An 18,793-nucleotide genomic window follows, 5' to 3' on the forward strand; every position below is an offset into this window, starting at 1 on the left:
GCACAAATTTCCGTACCACGTGGTAGCATTTCATTTAGCTGTACCCTTCCCTCTGCTGATCATAGCGCTTGATCCGTCAACTGATCTTTCATCTCTTTCCGTTCGTCCAAACAGTACAGTGCGTACCATAACTGTGCACAAGTTTATTTTTATGGAAATAACAATGTGGAATATTTATGGAATATATTTATAAATGGAATCCTTCTAAACCCCCGGACATTCCACGACGACAAGAGATATAATTATTGCAAAATAATTGAACAATAAGCAATGAATAATGTCTTCGGAAATAGTGGCACTCCATGTTTCCTACTCCAAATAATTAAAAAACTTACCTGCAGTACAGTTATGACACGCATTGTAGGAAATGGATGGATGAAACGAGACGGAGGATTCTCGCCACAGTAGCTGAGCTATTTACTCTATCGATCGCTCTCCGAAGAGGGCCCTTGTTTGCTAGTATGTGTAACTAATAGCCAATAGGAGAAGATCTCTCATTCTGAGCATTGATCAATACCATCAAAGCGAATGATAACGTGAGTAAGCGATATCAATATGTTATGTACAAACAAGGCAGATCAATGTCCCCCACCCTCCTTCATCGTTTTTTAAAATAAGAGGCCCCAACTATAACTCCGCTCTGGGCCTCCAAGGGGATTGATCCTCCACTGTATGTTTCTATTAACAAACATAAAAGGTGATATGTGATATATGTAACAACGGATTAAGTGAGGACAAAAAAACATAAAGTCACACTGTCTAAAAAAAACTTTGGTACGGAATATTTAGAACCTTTGTTGCAACTTCACTCAGCTAACGCTCTCGCTTGTTCAAAAACAAAGCCTCCTCCCTAACGTTAATAACCCTAAACCATTTTAACACTGCGCTTTCGTGTGTGCTTACACGTTTTATTCCTACCTCTACACTAATCCAACGGTAACAGAGCACAATCCGGTAAAACATAGAAGCACGGTTAACGGTGCACTTGATATAAAACGTGAACGACATTGCACAGCTTGTGTGCCGCTAATGCGGATACGATAAATAATACAGAAATAGGCATACAGACAACAAACACCTACAACACAAAATCGTGAAATCATTCTTTGCACCAGACTTAAATAGGATACTGAAGAAGGAAATGCTGTATGCGAAAACATAAATAATCACACACTTACATTAATCAAATGTAAATACCCCTGATTCGTGCCATTAGAGCACATGCACTATATGTAGTTTACTATATGCAGTCGCCACGGCCTAACTTGCTTCGCATACTCTCACTTATTGGTCATACCATAGACGGTGATTTCTGTTCCAAACAAAACTACAAAGCAATAAAGCTTTGAGGCAAAAAATCTACCTTTTCACTGGGTACGCTTGCTATCTTGAAACTATTAGCAATTTCTATGGTGAAACATGTGTCTTCCACACTTGGTTAAAATTACGTGTATCGTTCGATGATTGCACTTGGGAACCATGACCGAACTTGGTACATACTGATAATGAATTTGATAAATTATGCTATTTGAAGATCACTAGCTTTCGTTATATAGCGCGAAGAATATAATTTGGTTAATTTGAAGCGTACTTTTGTCTTATTGTTAAACTCCCTAATAATGTGATGTTTCTTAACGTTTTTGCTTCTAAATCAGCTGTTCAGCACGCCTTCCTTATGATTTGGAGAACTTAAATACACCCTTCCGAAGGCTTTTGTTTTCCGGCTGAAAGTACGCGAGAGTAGTTTTGTGTATAGTAAAACAAAGTTTATAAAATACGATAAACCTTATGCTAATAATAAACGGAACATGCTTGATTAGATGAAAATTCAGCAGATAAATACAGGATATGTTCAGAGTTTTTTTAAGGGAAAATCATCAACAAAAAGTTGTGAGTTGGCCGATAATAACACAAGCATAAAAATGTGAAACTTCTGAGTAAATTAAAAATATCCCTAAAATAAACACTTTATTATCCTTTACTGCAATGCTAAATAGAATGAAAACTCAAATGCGATTGTATTTGATCGTAAAGAGGTACTTTAATACGTTGTACGTTGTGATCGTACCAGGACCAGCTATGGACAAAGTAACAGCAGATGTGTCGTGAATTAAATGCTGACATTCTTATTTTCAATTTTAACTTGTCTACGTCATTGTCTTCAATTCCTAAAGAGCGTCTTCGATTCCTTACCGTGCTTAGTATTTAAGTATTCTTTAGGAATTTTGTGTAGAACACCATGAAATTAATTATCCATAGAAGGCGCTGAGCACAACAATATCGGGAGATAGAGGACTCGACACCCAGGAAACGAAGACGACAATCGATTTGGCCAATAAAAGATTGCTAAAAGCTTAGAGCTTTACGACTTTTGTAAAGATTGTACAATTTGTGTTGCCCGTAATAGAACGGACTTTGGGGCGAATTGCACCACCATTATATGATTATCATACATCCCTGTAATCGAAAACAATCGCAGAATAGATAACCAATATTGAGCAAATAAAATCAAATCAAAACACATCAACACGGTTGTACTAAAAAAAAATGCATCACACATCATGTACCTTATTCCGAGCACGCTGTTACATTGCACAGTTACATGTGTGAGCGAATTTAGTGTAAAGAAGAAAAAATACACAATTACGTCAGACAAAGAGGTCTTTCCATTTTATGAACATTTGGCAGCGGTATGGATTGTTTTACTTACCGCATGTCGATTGCCGAACAGCATCTTAGCCTTGTCCTCCTCCTGCGGTGATGGTTGCTCGTCAACAAGTGCCTTCTTCAGCTTCAACTTTTGCTTTATTGCCTAAAAACACAAACAAATGCACAGATTAGTTTTACATACACTTCAAACGCACTGCTACCCGTAGCTACCTACCTGTGATAACAGAACACGCCGACTGTCCGATTTCATTGCTAGCAGCAGATCGAGCCACGTCCACGTGACGTTGTGGTACTCGAGCGTGGGTATCAGCAGTGCCAGGTCCGTGATGTCTTCGAAATTTTTCTCCTTATTGCCCTTGTAGCTTACCTTCACCGGTACCTCCGGTATCTTGATGTAGATAAACAGCTTGTTCTTCTCTGCCCGCTCCTTCATTTTTTCCACATCGTCCTGAATGCGCACGTAGAAATTGCTATCCTTGGACGCCTTTTTGCCTCCGCCGGCAGTTGATTTTGATCCACCGGCGGTGGAAATGGAACTGCTCGAGGAAGCGGATGCACCACCACTGCCACCAACGCCACCACCTCCACCACTTCCGGTACCACCCGCTAATGAGGACGAGTTCGTTTTTCTAATTCCTCCCTTCACGGCAACGGAAGACCCACTGCCGCTCGTGCTAGCAACCGATCCACCATCGCCGCTTGCATCCAGCTCATCGGCTGCATCCGCTTCGTCTCGATCCGGAAAGCAAAACTTGAGCATCGTGTTGTAAAACTTCTTCGAGATCTGTATCGTAATTGGTACGACGTTGATCTCAAAGTGTTCCTTCACGGAGATCCCACCAACCGGTGGTTTCTCGCGACAGAACACCCGCAACACACGCTTGTGTTCCACCGGCATGTCACGCTGAATTTCCGTCGGACAAAGCACCTCCGTGTAGCTGTCGCGCGGTATCAAATTGCTGATCCTAATGTAGCCGAGCTCTAGCAGATGGTCAACCGAATCGTCACTCTTCGAGTTTTTCGTGTACAGGAAATTACTCAGGATGAGATCGGCGATACCGATCTGACCGTCCGCTTCCGTCAGACGCCACTGGGCGTGCTTGAAGCAGATTTCGTTTGCACGCACGATCGTGACCGGTTTGTCCTTGCGGAACGTGGCCAACCGGTTCGAAGCGGACAGCTGTGCTTCGTTGTAGCACGACAGCATCATGTCCAGTTCGTCGCTTTTCGTCGTTAGCAGCTCCTTGAAGTACAAGATGGAATTGTGCACGTCTTCGAACTCAACCCGAAGATCTTCCGAGTCTCCGTCTTCCAAGCGCGCCTTCGTGATAAAATGGATGTCCTTCTCCAGGCATCGGATGCGCGACATCAAACTACGAATCTCTGTCTGCAAATGCTGGATCGGTCGCTTCTGATCTTCGCTGCTATACAGCTGCAGCTGGAATCGCATCCGGGCGAGCTGTTCCAGCGCTTCCTTCCGCTGGGGTTCCACGTACAGCAGCAAATTGTTCACGATGTCCAGGATCATCGCATACTGGAGCGAGTTGGTACAGACATCCAGATCGTGATGCATCAGGGTGAATGCATCCACCGGTTCGTCCTGATTTTCCCACGGGCTCATCGATTCCTCGACCGGCGGTGGCGGTACCTCACTGATCATACCCGGATCGATGCTAGTGTCACCGTAGCTGACGTAGAAAAATTCACATTTACACCGCGACACGATGCGTTGCAGCTGGATCGGTGGTTTTTGTCCACTGGTGTAGCTGCTTTCGCCGAGTACTCCAACCGTCTCGGACACGACTCCACCCACGCTCTGGCCACTGCCGACGAGATGTGGCAGATCCGGCAGCTCACTGATCACTACCGGTGCGTCACGATCCTTCTCCTGGATGTTATCCACCGTCAGCCACATAATTTCTGCCATCTCGTGCGAGTCACCCTCGTTCGCACTAACCGTGGCGTAGTACTGCATGCACTCCAGTGACCCGACCCAGGTCGTTTTCGAAACGATCGTGTGATCACGCCATACTGGTCGATGAACACGCTGCAAGATCTCCGCCTTAGCTGCGCTCAGTATCACATAGCCGGACGTTTCGCAGCCCTTCAGCAGCACCTGCGAGTTGACCAGCGATATCGCCCAGTTGTAGTGCAGCACATCGCCCTCCTGGTATGCCTGTAGGCCCTTCAGCTGCTGCTGGCGCGTCTGCGCTGACTGATCGTCACTGTACACCAACGGTTTGTGGTCCGCTTCCTGTATCAGCTGCTGCAACATTGCCATACTGTCGCTTGACTGCTGTGCTTTTCCTTTCGCACTTAGGTGACCTCCACTACTCGTGGTCCCGGCTACACCACCGCTACCCTGATGTAAATCTTGCCCGGTACTTCTCGATTTGAATGGTGTTCCTAGATCCGTTCCTCCTGCTGCTGTTGAACCACCACCTCCTGCAGAACCACTGCCGGTGCCCGCACCCGCGGTACTCCCTTCCTTGCGGAAACACTTCAGTGCTTCCGTTGCGAGGTTATTTTTCAGCTTCTGGCTCTTGACAAGCGAATCGAACAGTGCGAACGCAACATCTCTGTTGTCTTTGGTCCATGCACCCTTCAGATCGTACACCACGAGCTTGTGTGTTGGCGTGTCCTTTTCACGCTCGTTCCCATTGGTAGAGAGCAGTGCTTCCCGCCCGTACGAAACCCTCGCGACGCTCAGGAAATAATACCGGTAAATGTCACCACTAGCGTTTGAAAGGCTTTCCGAGCTCGTGTCGGTACGTTGCTGCTGTTGCTGCTCGTTGCTGATCTGTGTTGTTCGCAGCCAAATCTCGGCATCGTTTAGCTCACAGTTCATATACATTACAGACCAGTCGGCCCGAGGACGATGGATCAAACCGTCGTCAATCGGAAGCAGCGTTAGTGTGTGCTCCGAGCTAAACGTAATTCTGCCACCGCTCAGTTGAAAACCACGATTCAATGCGTGCGACATCCAGTAAAATATCTGAAACCGGTGCAAACTCATCTGAAGATTTGCTTTGCGATAATGGCGACTCAGTTGCTTTTTTCTCGGACGCACATTGTTAAACACTGGGCCACGACGGGTCGGGCGCGTTACGCCGGAAAGGATCAGCTTTAGGCTTTCAAACCACCGCAACGTACTGCCGTACAGGACCAAATTCGGGATGTCGTAATCCGACATAGCATTTTGCTTGATTTCAAACGACACCCATATGTTTAGATGCTGCGAGCGAAACGCACGGAAGGAATCGTGCACTTGATTGCTGCTGTACTCGGGCAACTTATCCGGGGCACACGGTACGACCGCATGGTGGTCGTTCGGGTTCGCCAGGCAAACCCAGTTCAGCTTGAACGTTAGCTTTAAGTTCGGCAGATGCAGCAACCGACAATCGTCATATCGTGAAGCCGTACGCACATAGATATTCAGATCGCCCTTGAACATGAGGCGTGCATTCGAATACATTATACCGCAGTTGTTCCATGTGAGCTCCATCTCCTCCGTCGTGTTGTACGGATCGAGCGAGGCGTGCAACAAAATCGTAAACTGTTTAGCGATGATCGACAGCTGACCGTGCATTAGCAGACGCATCTTATCCCAGAACGGTAACGGTGGACTCGGGTCGCGTGATGGGGCCGATATTTTCTCCATCATAAGATTACACTGCGCCATCACCGGTTCCCAGCAGGGTCCGAACGCGTACGCCAGATAGTCCAGCTCCCAGTTGAAATCGTGATAAAACTTTATCGACGTCATGCTGCGCTGCACCGTGTGCGTCCCGAACGGCTCGCCCAGTTCGATCTCGACGTCGCGCTTGGCGCGCCTTGGCGGTGCCATCTCAGCGCCCGCTAGCGTCCCGAAGAGATGCATTGCCTTCACATGAAACATTGGCTGCGGATAGTCGCGTAACATAAACTTCCACTCGCTGCATCCAATATTGACGGCGCGCACCCACAGCGTCACGAATTCGATACCTTCGTCGGGCCATGGGCTTTCGGGGTCAAGCATACGCAACCAACGCACTGCGTTGTCTCCACCGTGCAATGAGGGATCTGCCATAGCCATAATTTCTAAATCGGTCATAATCCACGCAATAAGACGGGTACGCGGTGGACCGGATTCGGAGATTTTCTTCGACCGTTGGATGTAAATTTCCGAATTTTTCTTTATCAGGTTCGCGTTTAGCTCCTCAAGCATACCGGGCGGTAGCATTAGACGTTCCGAGCACAATTGGGCTATCTTTTGATCAAACAGCTCCTTCCGCTTTACGCTTTCGTGGTACTCGTCCAGCAGCAGCACGTAGTTGTCGCGTAGCTTCACCTCGAATGGATCGTCGCTCATCTCAAGCAAAAATTCTTTGATCTGCAAAAAAATATATAAATTTTAAAAGAAGCACTATAATTTCAGAGCTTTTGTTTTATTATTTATGATTATTTCTTAAATCTTCTTTACTCAGTCTGTATTGAAGCCACCGGACTGATCGCATTTCATAACACAATTATAGAAACTACTCAAATCTCTTTTAAAAGTGTAGCTCGATCATACCTGTATTATCATATCACTCGGCAATGGACTGGCCATTGTGAACTGTTTCTTCTTGTAGTTGTGTACCACCTTCAACCACTTGTAGATCGATACGAATTCATTCACTATTGCTCCATAGAAATCGTGCTCGTAAGGGAAGATCACCTATCGGGAAAGAAAAGTTATTTACTACTAGAATGCTCCCAAAAATTAATAGTCTTTTGTAAATGCTTGTACCTTCACACCGCCAATCGTTGTCGCCCACACACGGTTGGAGTCCAGCTGGAAATGATCATAGTTTTGCCGTTCCTGGCAGAGCAACTCAACCCGCTCCAATGACTGCATCACCATATCCTTGATCGTAAATATGTGCTGATCGTCGATCTTGATCACAATGTTTTCGATCGACAGCATCCACTGGCCCTTCCGATGCACGAGCGCATTTTCGCCAAACACCTGCATAGAATGCCGTTCGCTGATCTTTATTCCAAACTCCACACTTCCCTCGGCGTACAGCTCGAGGATCATCGAGCGGAACAATGATTTCATTGCCGATGCATTACGTTCCGGCTCTTCAACGGGTAAATTCGGCGGTGGTTCTGGAAGTGGTTTGGTTTTCAAACCATCCCTCAACTGACGCATCTCTTGCAGCAGCGTTACAATGTGCATATGCAGATTGGTGTTCCACATCACGATCGCATCTTCCAGCAGCCATAACTCTACCTTCGGGACGCCTCCAACATCCACGTGTTCCACCCGCACACCCTTCACGTTAGCAAACACATTCTGCAACTCGGCCGACCCATACTCGCAGCCAGTTATGTGCCGGAAGTCGAGAATCTCCATTTGGAAGCTGTCGAAGCGGATAAAGTTTTTCGTCTCCGTCTTTCCCACCGTGAGCTCGTTCAAGTTGGCTAGCATGCACGTTTCGTGCTGATTGAAGAAAAATCCAGATATGTCTGTCACTCTGGCGTTGATTAGTAAATCGATCGTGGCCAGCGATCCTCGACGTTCCTTCCCTGGTGCAAGTATATGAGAATCGCGCGCTGATTGCTGTCTTGTGTTCGCCGCTGTCGTCGAACGGTACTGCTCCAGACAGCGCTTTGCGTTCACTAAATAATCTGCCAGCATTGGGCTATACTCCACTCGGAAAGTATGCACCGAAAAGTCCAGCATGGTCGTATCGCCGTAACTGCTCAGTTTGCACAAGCTCATCGCCACGTAGAAGGGACTGCCGCGTATGTGACCCTTCTTCAAGCTTTGCGCGTTTTCCTTATGCGAAATGTTCGAGCTTAGTGACCACCAAACCGATTCAATTAGCAACTCAGCGCTCCAGTGCCGACGATCGAGCAGTAAGTTCAACATTCTATTCTCGTACACCTTGCTGCGCTTTTCGGCAAACTGTTCCAGCAGCAACTTTGCGTGATTGCAACATATGGAGGAAACTTGCGCTGAACCAAACCGGAATACGGTCGTTACATCCCACAGCTCGGCACAACCCTTGATGACGATGCGCTTCAGGAAGTCTTCCAGCATCTTTGGACCACCGGCGGACGTTCTTCGCGATCCGCACTGCGTAGCCAGCCCAGCTAGCTTCAAACTTTTCGGATTGAGCTGCCGAGCTGTACGATCACCGGTGAAGAAATTCTTACTAATCCACCCGTAAATCTCACGATGGTTGTAGATCAGCACGAACGATGCCAGTTTCGAGTAAATGTTAACCAAGCTACCCTCCAGCTTCGAATCTACGCTGAACTGCTGCAAAAACAGCAGCTTTTCGTGCATCGTGTCGATCTCGAGCTGCTGCAACTGCATCCCCAAATAGACCAGGGGCAGCTGGCACTCTTCTGCGATGCTGATCGGAGGGGTACTAAATTTGCTCGACACTGCAAACTTTTGCAACGTGGCGGAGAAATCATTTGACGAGTTTTCGCGTACCGCACTGATGGTGGTGTTTTCTATTTTCACGAAAAAGTTTTTCGGTATAACCGGCGCAAACCGCTGGTACCATTCGTACAGAGAAAACTCTTCCTGTGCGTTTGGATCAAACGAACGGTCCGGTTCGTGTTCGGCTTCCGGAATGCCGTGTTGTCGAAGAAACAGCTGTTGTCGGCGCTTTTGTGCCTGTGTGTCCTTAATGAACTCGTACAAACCACCGTGCAGGATCACTTTCGTCGTTGTCATTGCGAGACTGAGCTTTTCCAGCGACATCGGTGCATCCACTACCAGCACGCCATCGAGTGCGATGCCGAAACTAAGCTCACCGAGACATGGTTGGGGCAGATCGGATATTTTGCGCGATCGTTCCAACCGCTTCGGGGTGGATATGCAATGGCGCAGAATCTTCGCCTGTGCATCACACAGCGATGCGGATACGAGCAACGATTTGGTACTGTGCACGAGGCTGCCGTCTAGGTGCAGCTCCTTGGCGGTGGCATGCAGCAACCAGCCCGGTTCCTGGGCGCTATTTAACAACGCTACCGACACATTGTTTATATGTACCGCCATGAATTGGGCAAATTTGAGCAACTTTGGCGGTACCTTCTTTTCCCGAAAATCGAGCGGTTTCCGCTGAGGGTTGCATTTCGTTTTTGCCTGAAATCCAGCCCAATCGCTACTGTTACCCGTTCCCGTCGGACTACCATTGCTGCCCGGCGTTGTGGAATTGCTGCCTCCTCCGCCGGGTGTTTTGTTGATATCCTTGTTAATGCGTACATCGCGCACATTAATCGACAGCAGCTTCGAAACGTCTGAATTGACAAAGCTACTTTGCAGGCTAATTTCATCGATCTGCACCGAAAAGCCGCTCTTGCAAACGGTCACATCCCGTATCGAACAGGGCAAACTAATGCGCCCAACATTGATTTCTATATTGTACAACTTTTTCAGCACGAATCCAATCAATTTTGGTACTAGCCTGAAAAGAATTATGGACAGGTCATTCGTCACACTCATCTGCATCGATGGGATGGGCTTGGTCGCGAGTCGCACACAATATACGTACCATGTTAAAACCAGATAACCGAGCGAAGTAAATATGATTGCGTACAAAAAGTTCAACATGATCTATGCACCATTGCCACCTTGGCGGGGGGAAGTTTTGCAAAATGCTACAAAATAGAGTTTACGGCCAAAATGTAATAAATTCACCTTTTTCTTCCGCCACAGCTCAGAACGATTGTTTTTCTCCTATCTGCTCAACAAAACTTTGACAGTTTTGAAGTTTTTTTTTCTTCTGCAGTTTCCTCTAAATGTAAACGTCATATGGTTTGCCACACACACTCACACAGCCCCATCATTTTATCACTCACACATCGGCATACTAGCATAACAAATGGTAATGTGAATCAGCTGATTTTATGTTTATGCCGGCTTTTGTTAAACAGAGAGGGAAGTATACGTGTTTACTTTATCCGCGTTCTCTATCTTCCTTTGTAATCTTAGGTATGTATCGATAGTTACCTAATTTTGTACATCTTTCGCAATGATAGCACAAAATAATCAAATCTGCTTGAAATAAGCGCAAGGTTTTATATTTGCTAGTAAAATCTAAAACCATGGATTTTTTTACGGTTTCGGAGCGCTGCAACATCAAGTGGTCTAGGCGAACTGTTTCGTTTTTCATTCTTCGGCCGTAGCGGGATAATCAATGATGTGTAAAAAGAAACTGCTCGAGATAGAATGCGGTACCGATCCTGTCGGATCCTGTCGATCCTGTTGAACAATAAATGTTTTCCTATTCCATCAACGATCAACGTTGAAAACGATCTTTTCAACGGTGGAAACTGGAACTTTTCATCCTACGAACCCTGCACAACAATAACAAATACCTGTCAAACCCTTGTCCGCATTGTTGTAAATCGAGTGCGAGCTCAAAACAAACTACGAATGCCGTTCGTTCCCATATGACATTTCCCGAAGTTTGCCTTCGGTTTTTGCTGTACGGACACGAAATTTAGCGCGTTTGCTCTGGTGTTGGTGTCGAATTTACCGTATCGAGCAATACGGATGTGTTTTTTTACTCGTTTTGTCAATGTGTAGTGGCAATTGCAACCGCGATCGGAAAAGATCGAAAGTGAAAGAACAATACACTCATGCACACAGTCCGTGAGGCCGTCGGTAAATGTTGTGCTCAGCTGTGGTGAAGCAGCTTGCATGATGGACGCTTGTAAGTCGGCCGTGGAGCAGTGAAATATTAGTGCATCATGTTGCATAAGGTAAGATAAATTGTAGGATAATGTTTGGGACCTTTTCTAATATCATTTTTTTTCTGGTTCCTTGTGTTTCAGACGACGATTCCAGGAGCAACCGACGGCGTCATTGGAAGCGTCATCCGCACAGTCATGTACTCAGCGAGGGAAGGCTGCATTCGTTCAGCCATAAAAGTGATTTTTTTTTCTATTGTTTCGCAGTGTTTTCGCAGTTTCTATTTTCTAAGTGCAGTGAAAGTAGTGTGCAAGTGACCTTATAATTATTTTTATATTTAAAATAAAGTAAAGTATTTCGTATAGCAAGTGTTGTGCATCGTACTGTGTTTCCTTTGTCGCCGAACAGAACGAAAGAAATGAAAGTGAAAACTAACACTAACACATGGAAAGAAATATGTCTCGATACCCGAAGAGGACACGAACGCCGGAGAGACACGAACACGCACACATGTTCAAAACCTTCTCAATAACGACGCCTTTCGCGAAGGTATTGAGAAATTATTGAGAAGGTTTTGTATATGTATGGGTGGGATTTTGCCAGGTGGGTTGGTTCTTTAAAATTCACAATCTACAATGAGCAACGCACAGGAAATTTGTCGCCTATGCTTACGTACTTTTCCCAGAATTGCCAGAGGAAGAATCGCAATCGCGAATGAAGTGTTTCAACCAAAGCTCAAAGCAGTGTTTCCATTTGCCGTAAGTTAGCATTAGCGAGTCATCCAATGCTTCTCAAAAGCAGCTTGATGCAATATATTTTGGTGCATGTGTTTTACAGATTTTACCTACCGAAAATCTTCCAGTTGATGCCTGCCGTGGCTGTCGTGTGACGGTAGAACAATTTTTCGAATACAGTGAAAAGGTTCGCTCGAATCAGGCAGATTTAGATGCGAGACTGTCAATACAAAGCAATGGTGAGGATGGCCCAATTTCGATGGTTAAAGCGGAATTGAGTGAACACTTTCGTTTAGAATTGAAAAACTCCCTCGAAACGACCGTAAGAAGACTTTCGGTGGACACTGATTCCGTCGCATCCAACGAACATTTCCATGTTGAACTGTTGAAAGTAGAAACCTTGGTGGATAGCGCACAACAAACCGGAACACAGGTTGGAGATCATTTGATCAAAACGGAATCAAACGAAAGCTTAAACGATGACTTCGACATTGACCAGGTAGATACCCTCACAGTATCTCCGAGTGAACAGGCTTGGGACGAACCGGATAAGGATGAACGGAAGGTTCTAGAACCCGTTACCAGAAAAAAGAAACGACCTCGAGTGGAGGATGAAAAACTGTTGCGTGAACATTTCCATCTTGGATGTGAAATGTGCTCCTACATGTCGGAAACGGTTCCAGATCTATTTCAACATTATCGTCAGGAGCACAGAACGGCTGGCTACGTGCAGTGCTGCAACCGAAAGTTTTTTCGACGGGCGCGTCTGCTTGAACATCTCGGCGCTCACCTGGGCTCGATAGTGTGCGATATCTGTGGTAAGGTGTTCCGGAATACCTTCTCTCTCGATCTGCACAAACTAGATCACGAAGCGCCGGATGCGAGACAGTTCAAATGTGACCAGTGTAGCTTTTCGTTCCACAAACTGTATCATCTAAAGCAACACCAGAAGCGTCACGAGCGGGTGCGGTGTACCATCTGCGATAAGGTTCTAGCCGGCGAGCTCGGGCTGAAAGGGCACATGCAAAAAATGCACGGAAGCGACAACAAACAAATCTGTCCAACCTGTGGAAAAGAGTTCCGTTGCAGTTTGGCGATGGAACGTCACATAAAGGCACACTTGGGACTATTAAAGATCGAGCGAGTACAATGTGACCGATGCGAAAAGTGGTTCGATAATAAGCTGAACCTCCGGAACCACTTCAAGCGCGTGCATGACGAAGCGGGACCAATTCAGTGTGACGAGTGCCAGCACGTAAGCCCCAATCGAAGAGCGCTCATTTATCATAAGGCGCGAGCCCACGGACAGAAACAGTTGTACGAGTGTGAATACTGTGGAAAAAAGCTCAACACGAAGCTGACGCTAAAGGAACATTTGTCTATTCATACGAATATTCCGCTGTACTCGTGCGAGTTCTGCGGGATCACTTTTAATTCCAACGCGAACAAGTATGTGCACCGTAAGAGCAAACACCCACAAGAATGGGAGGCTCAAAAGCAACAGAAGCTGTTAAAAAGAATGAGTTCGGCCGTCGTATCTACTTGAAACTTTCCATTTGTTGGCAGCAAAATGCCATCTCACGTTGAATGGAATTTATGTGTTGTACAGGTCATTTCCATTTCATGTTTTATAGATTGTAGACCAAACATAAATTTAATTAATAAAATTTTTCTTTATATGAGATATGTCGTGTCTAGGAGCCTAATATAGGTGAAGCACCATGGTTTGTGTGCATAAGTAGATTTGTCCGGACTATCATCCGATACTAGTCGGATCATTATCCGATGCTAATCCAATGACAGTATGACTGATCCGATGATAGTCCGATCATAAATCTATGATAATCCGATGATAGTCCGACCATTATCCGATAATAATCCGATGATGATAATCCGAAGATATTCCGATGATAATCCGATCATAATCCGATGATAGTCCGAACATAATCCGATGAAAATCGAATAATTATCTGATGTAAATCCGATGATATTCCGTTCATAATCCGGTATTAGTCCGATCATTTTCCGATGCTCATCCGATGATAGCCCGATAGTATTTATAACTATTTTTTGTAATAGTTAAAAGTAACGTTTGTTTTCTGATTGTTTGAAATTTGCTGATACAAAATTCAATTTTACATACGAAAATCCGAGAAATGTTAATTTTATAAAATCGGCGTATTTCCGAATCCGAGTCGAGAACTGCGTAACTCGGGTGTTGCCTGTAGTGTCATTCTGTCAATATGGGATTTGTTATTGTTTATTTCAGCTGCACGTTGCGTCGTTTTGCTGTCCGCAATCTGCCCGATTGCGACGTACTTGCGCTAACCACTCAATAGTTAAATTATGTGCTCTAATATTCGCCGATATATTCCAAAGCTGAACCGTGGCATAATTATGCCCGCGTTTCGTTCCTTCCATGATGAGTTTTCCTCAAAAGTCCCGCTGGAGGAAGTTCGAAAACAGATGAAAGAAAATCCACAGAATATCCCTAGTGCCCGGTCCATTGCTGCCAAGTACCAGGTATTTCGCGACACTGATGCACCGGTAATTCTGGATGTGGACGAAGAAAGGATGCTTCATGAGGCGGGATTGCAACAACCGGAAAAGCTTCAAGATTTACCAGATATGTACAGTGGTATCAACTTAACGCGTAAGTGACGTTCTTTTTGTCGCAGACTATGCATTCTTGCTTTCCCAATTCTTGGTTGCATAATTCTTTGGTTATCTATTGCAGGGGGGAAAAGCGGAGTGTACGAGATAGAAGATTTGGTGACCGTTCTGAGGTTAAATAATGCTATAAATATATTCGTATGTACAGTGCCAAAGGACATCAAATATGTGGACTACATGTGCATAGTGTCCGGACGCAGCGTTAGGCACATGCGAGGAATGGCAGAGTTTGTACGGAAGGTGTTCAAGATGAAACGAACGCCTACCGATATTATACCTAAAATCGAGGGAGAATCAAGCAACGATTGGATGGCAATGGATTTAGGTAGGACGAGCTTTAACACTTGAGGAAATCATCGCTCACCAAACCTTCGTTTTCCATTTCTAGGCAACATAGCACTACACATCTTCTCCACAAAGGCTAGGGAACAGTACGATCTGGAATCGCTTTGGAGCGTGGGTTCAGAATTCGATCGAGAGTACAATAAACCGAACGAAGAGTTGGTTCAGTTGTTCGAAAAGCATACGATCTATTTGGACGATTTGAAACCGCGCAAAAAAGATGGTGAAAGTGTGCAGGCGTAGCTAACTGTTAAACAAGCTTGGGGTAGAACGATATAGACCAAAGGAAGATTAGCTCAGGCACAAAAGAATGTCTTTGCACAATAAACCCCTGAAGAATGTTTTACAAAGAGATTCCAGATGTCTAGTATGTTAACTGAACTCTTTAAACTTTTCTGATGTGAAAGTACGTAAAAAATATTACTGTTTTATTTCCAAACATTACTATCCACACACAAGGTACGATTAGATGTAGCAAAAAGATAAAAATGCACAAAATTGATAGTGTAAACTTAATGAGTGCTGAAATCAACAAACGCGTATAGTGTTGTTGCCCACGATGACGATAACTCCTTCGTCCTGCAGTTCCTTAAGCGCATCCTCAAACATTTCCTTAGTGATGAGCTGAAAAAATAACCACCGGGAATGAATTAAAATCCAATGTACATCTAATACCCGCCCGTTAACACTTACCACCTGCGAACCGTCCCGGATTTCTCCAAACAGTTTCTGGTACGGAATGGTCGAGATTTTGCCCTTCGCTTTAAGATTCCCTTTGACGGCCGACACCACTTCCGCCCGTTTCTTGCGTGCCTCGCTGGATAACCCGGTCGTCAGGATACCGACATCAATCTTGCCCGACAGTGGATCGGTCGCTGATTGTTTCAACGCTTCGCGATGCAAACGCCAAGCTTCTTCGACATCTTGCACCTCTACCGTTTCACTGAGACGTACCTTAGCGTGAGCCTCGGACAGACGGATTAAACTTTCCAACTGCCGTGGGTAGGCCGAAATCTGTCCTCTACCGGCTCCTACCTTCCGCATATCGACGTACACCTGAATCAGACGCTGCTGAGCTTCTTCGGACAGCACGGGATTAATGTGTTCCTTCGCGTACGCTATGTAATCACGCAACACACTCATATCAACCAACGTATCTTCGTCTTCCTCGCGCGAGGCGTAGTACATTGACACCAGATGGGCGGCCAGGCGACGATCAAACACTTCATCTTGCGGGTCCAGTATCAGAAAGATCAGATCGAACCGGGACATCAGCGTATGGGGCAGCTGCACATTGTCAATGATGGTTTTGTTCTTGTTCCACTGAGATTCGGAAGGATTGGCAGCAGCCAGAATCGAGGTGCGAGCGTTCAGCTGACAGATGATGCCAACCTTTGCAATGCTCAGCGTTTGCTGCTCCATCACCTCGTGCAAAACGCTTCGGGTTGAATCATTCATCTTATCGAACTCATCGATACAACAGACACCATTATCCGCCAGCACCAAAGCACCACTGCCGGAGGAAGGATAGAAAATACATTGAAGAATTCGCTTCCAATATCTTATAACCATATGATACGTACGTTTGCAGAACCAGCTGCCGCGTTTCGGTGTCCTTCGTCACGTATGCCGTTAAACCGACCGCCGACGAACCACGCCCGGAGGTGTACTGTGTCCGGGGCACCAGATTGTAGACATACTGCAACAGCTGCGACTTCGATGTACCAGGATCACCGCACATCAGGATGTGTATTTCCGCACGGAAGTTTTGCCGGCCCGAGGTGGCCTGCTTTTTCTTCGATCCGCCAAACATTTGCAACAGTATGCCCTTCTTGATGTCCGTGTTTTCGTAAATGGACGGAGCAATGCAGCGCACCAAACGATCGTACACGTCCGGCTTTTCGGCGATCTTCTTTAGCAACTCAATCCGTTCCGGTGGGAACATATGGTCCTTGCCCTCTTCCTCTTCGTACAGCCGCTTGTCGTCTACCTTGCGGAAGTGAAGCACATCGATGTGCGTCCGGTACACCGACTTCATGCTCGACTGCCGTGGATTCTCCTGAATCGGCATCGCTTTGTAGATTCCTGTCACCGTGACCCGATCACCCGGCTGTACCTTGTCCACCAAATCTTCGTGCGCCATGAGCAGCACGTTGTGCGGTGTTTGACCGGCGGCCATATCGTCGGGTGATTCTTGCAGCTTGATGAGCTGCCGATCGGCGAACTGAGAACGGTTGTGAATGAGCTGGAAGCAATGGTTCGTGTTGCAATGCGAACAGAGCGTCGGTTCCGCGATACGGCCCCGTTCCAACTCGACCACGACGGAAAAACTACAGATCGAACACTTGAAGAATGCACATCGCATCTCGGGCACAATGTTCGACGAACGGATCACCATGCCGCTAATCGTGATGATTTGATCAATGTCTTCCGGATTGAGGGCGCGCATGTTGCGCGTCTTGTCCGCATTGAACGGGCGAACTTGAATCTGATGGTCCAGAATAGCGGCCGGGTATCGTTCGAAGAACATCTCATTCACTGCCATATCCAGCGCTGGGATTACCTAAATCGAGGTGATACAGAAAGTTAGACTAATCTTGAGTATTGCTTGCGTATGTCGCGCTTCACTTACATCTTGAGGATAACATATCAACTGACGATACAAGGTCTCGTCGAACGTCTTCAAATGTGCACAGTTGAAATTCAAATAAGGTTCCTCCAGCGTATGGATCTATAACAAAACATGGATTAATTCACAAAACATTAATTCCATCGCCCTGCCTTAGCCTACCTCTTCCAGCTTTTGCATGTACAGCGGCTCGTTAAGGTTGATTCCCTCAGTCAATTCATCCTGTGCCGCATTCGGATCGATGTAACGCATTATGAATTGCTTAAACTTGCTCATACATTCCGTCACCACGACATTCGTACCCCACACAACCAGCCGGGGTCCGGAGCTCGGCAAATCAGCAGCCGACGCTTGGCTTTCCTCGCGAATGGGGTCAAGATGGGCATCCGAGCTGCCTACGTTAACCTGCCGAGATTGTTTATCAACCCGTAGATCCGGACGCTGACGCATCGGTGTACCACGAACACCGGACCGGGGTGTACGGATCGAGCCCATCGAGCTGGGTGTTCCATAGTTCAACGGCGAGCTGATATCTATCTGACTCATGCCAACAGTTCGACTGTACGGACTGGTCGCCTGTAATACCGAAGCATCCGCCGCCGGTGAGGTGGGCACCGTTACCTGATCGGAACCTTCAATCGCTATACTCGCTCCATTCTGGGGCATGCTACTTCCGATGCGCATTGGCGTTTCGGTTTCACTGTTGGAAGTGCCTGTAAAGTACAGCGTATGAGCAATTAGCTTACTTTCGCAGTACGGCTGCCGTAATACTTACCCTGCTTGGACGGGGTTCTTTGTGAATTTTCCTGGGAGCTATCAACACCCCGGCGACTGCGAGTTGATCTAGCAGGGCTCGACATTGTGACGCGTTATCAAACCGAAACAAAAACTGTCCAAAACTACACAAGAATACTTGTTTAATTCTTAAATAATCAGCTGCAGAGCACTCGGGACCGCTTTCGATGCAACAAGCAAAGATTTTTGATAAACACAAAAACGCGCGCTTTTGTTGTGCAAGAAAGTTTTCTCGTTGATAGTTTTTCTAGCAACGAAACGGTTTATCGC

At 46.2% G+C, this 18,793-nt stretch overlaps 4 protein-coding genes across 4 annotated transcripts; 2 read left to right on the forward strand and 2 right to left on the reverse strand.

Annotated features, from left to right (window-relative positions):
• Positions 1 to 783: 783 nt before the first annotated feature.
• LOC128300706 (protein hobbit) lies at positions 784 to 10,267 on the reverse strand. Its single transcript, XM_053036868.1, has 7 exons — positions 10,209 to 10,267; positions 7,442 to 10,121; positions 7,226 to 7,369; positions 2,885 to 7,042; positions 2,711 to 2,812; positions 2,568 to 2,582; positions 784 to 1,724 (listed from the first exon to the last, which is right to left on the reverse strand). Exons 1-7 carry the CDS (start codon positions 10,265 to 10,267, stop codon positions 1,674 to 1,676), a joined length of 7,209 nt encoding a protein of 2,402 aa, XP_052892828.1. The 3' UTR covers positions 784 to 1,673.
• Positions 10,268 to 11,985: 1,718 nt separating this feature from the next.
• On the forward strand, positions 11,986 to 13,685 carry LOC128303803 (transcription factor grauzone-like). The gene is made up of 2 exons (XM_053040869.1): positions 11,986 to 12,108; positions 12,188 to 13,685. The coding sequence occupies exons 1-2, from the start codon at positions 11,986 to 11,988 to the stop codon at positions 13,628 to 13,630; spliced, it is 1,566 nt and encodes a 521-aa protein (XP_052896829.1). The 3' UTR covers positions 13,631 to 13,685.
• Positions 13,686 to 14,394: 709 nt separating this feature from the next.
• LOC128301112 (uncharacterized) lies at positions 14,395 to 15,615 on the forward strand. Its single transcript, XM_053037438.1, has 3 exons — positions 14,395 to 14,737; positions 14,822 to 15,082; positions 15,146 to 15,615. The coding sequence occupies exons 1-3, from the start codon at positions 14,431 to 14,433 to the stop codon at positions 15,340 to 15,342; spliced, it is 765 nt and encodes a 254-aa protein (XP_052893398.1). The 5' UTR covers positions 14,395 to 14,430; the 3' UTR covers positions 15,343 to 15,615.
• On the reverse strand, positions 15,499 to 18,679 carry LOC128301111 (DNA replication licensing factor MCM4). Its single transcript, XM_053037437.1, has 6 exons — positions 18,504 to 18,679; positions 17,891 to 18,441; positions 17,732 to 17,830; positions 16,683 to 17,662; positions 15,793 to 16,612; positions 15,499 to 15,723 (listed from the first exon to the last, which is right to left on the reverse strand). The coding sequence occupies exons 1-6, from the start codon at positions 18,586 to 18,588 to the stop codon at positions 15,628 to 15,630; spliced, it is 2,631 nt and encodes an 876-aa protein (XP_052893397.1). The 5' UTR covers positions 18,589 to 18,679; the 3' UTR covers positions 15,499 to 15,627.
• Between the last annotated feature and the right edge of the window lie 114 nt (positions 18,680 to 18,793).

Source organism: Anopheles moucheti, chromosome 3 (assembly GCF_943734755.1).
Source record: "Anopheles moucheti chromosome 3, idAnoMoucSN_F20_07, whole genome shotgun sequence".
Classification (NCBI taxonomy): Eukaryota; Metazoa; Arthropoda; class Insecta; order Diptera; family Culicidae; genus Anopheles; species Anopheles moucheti.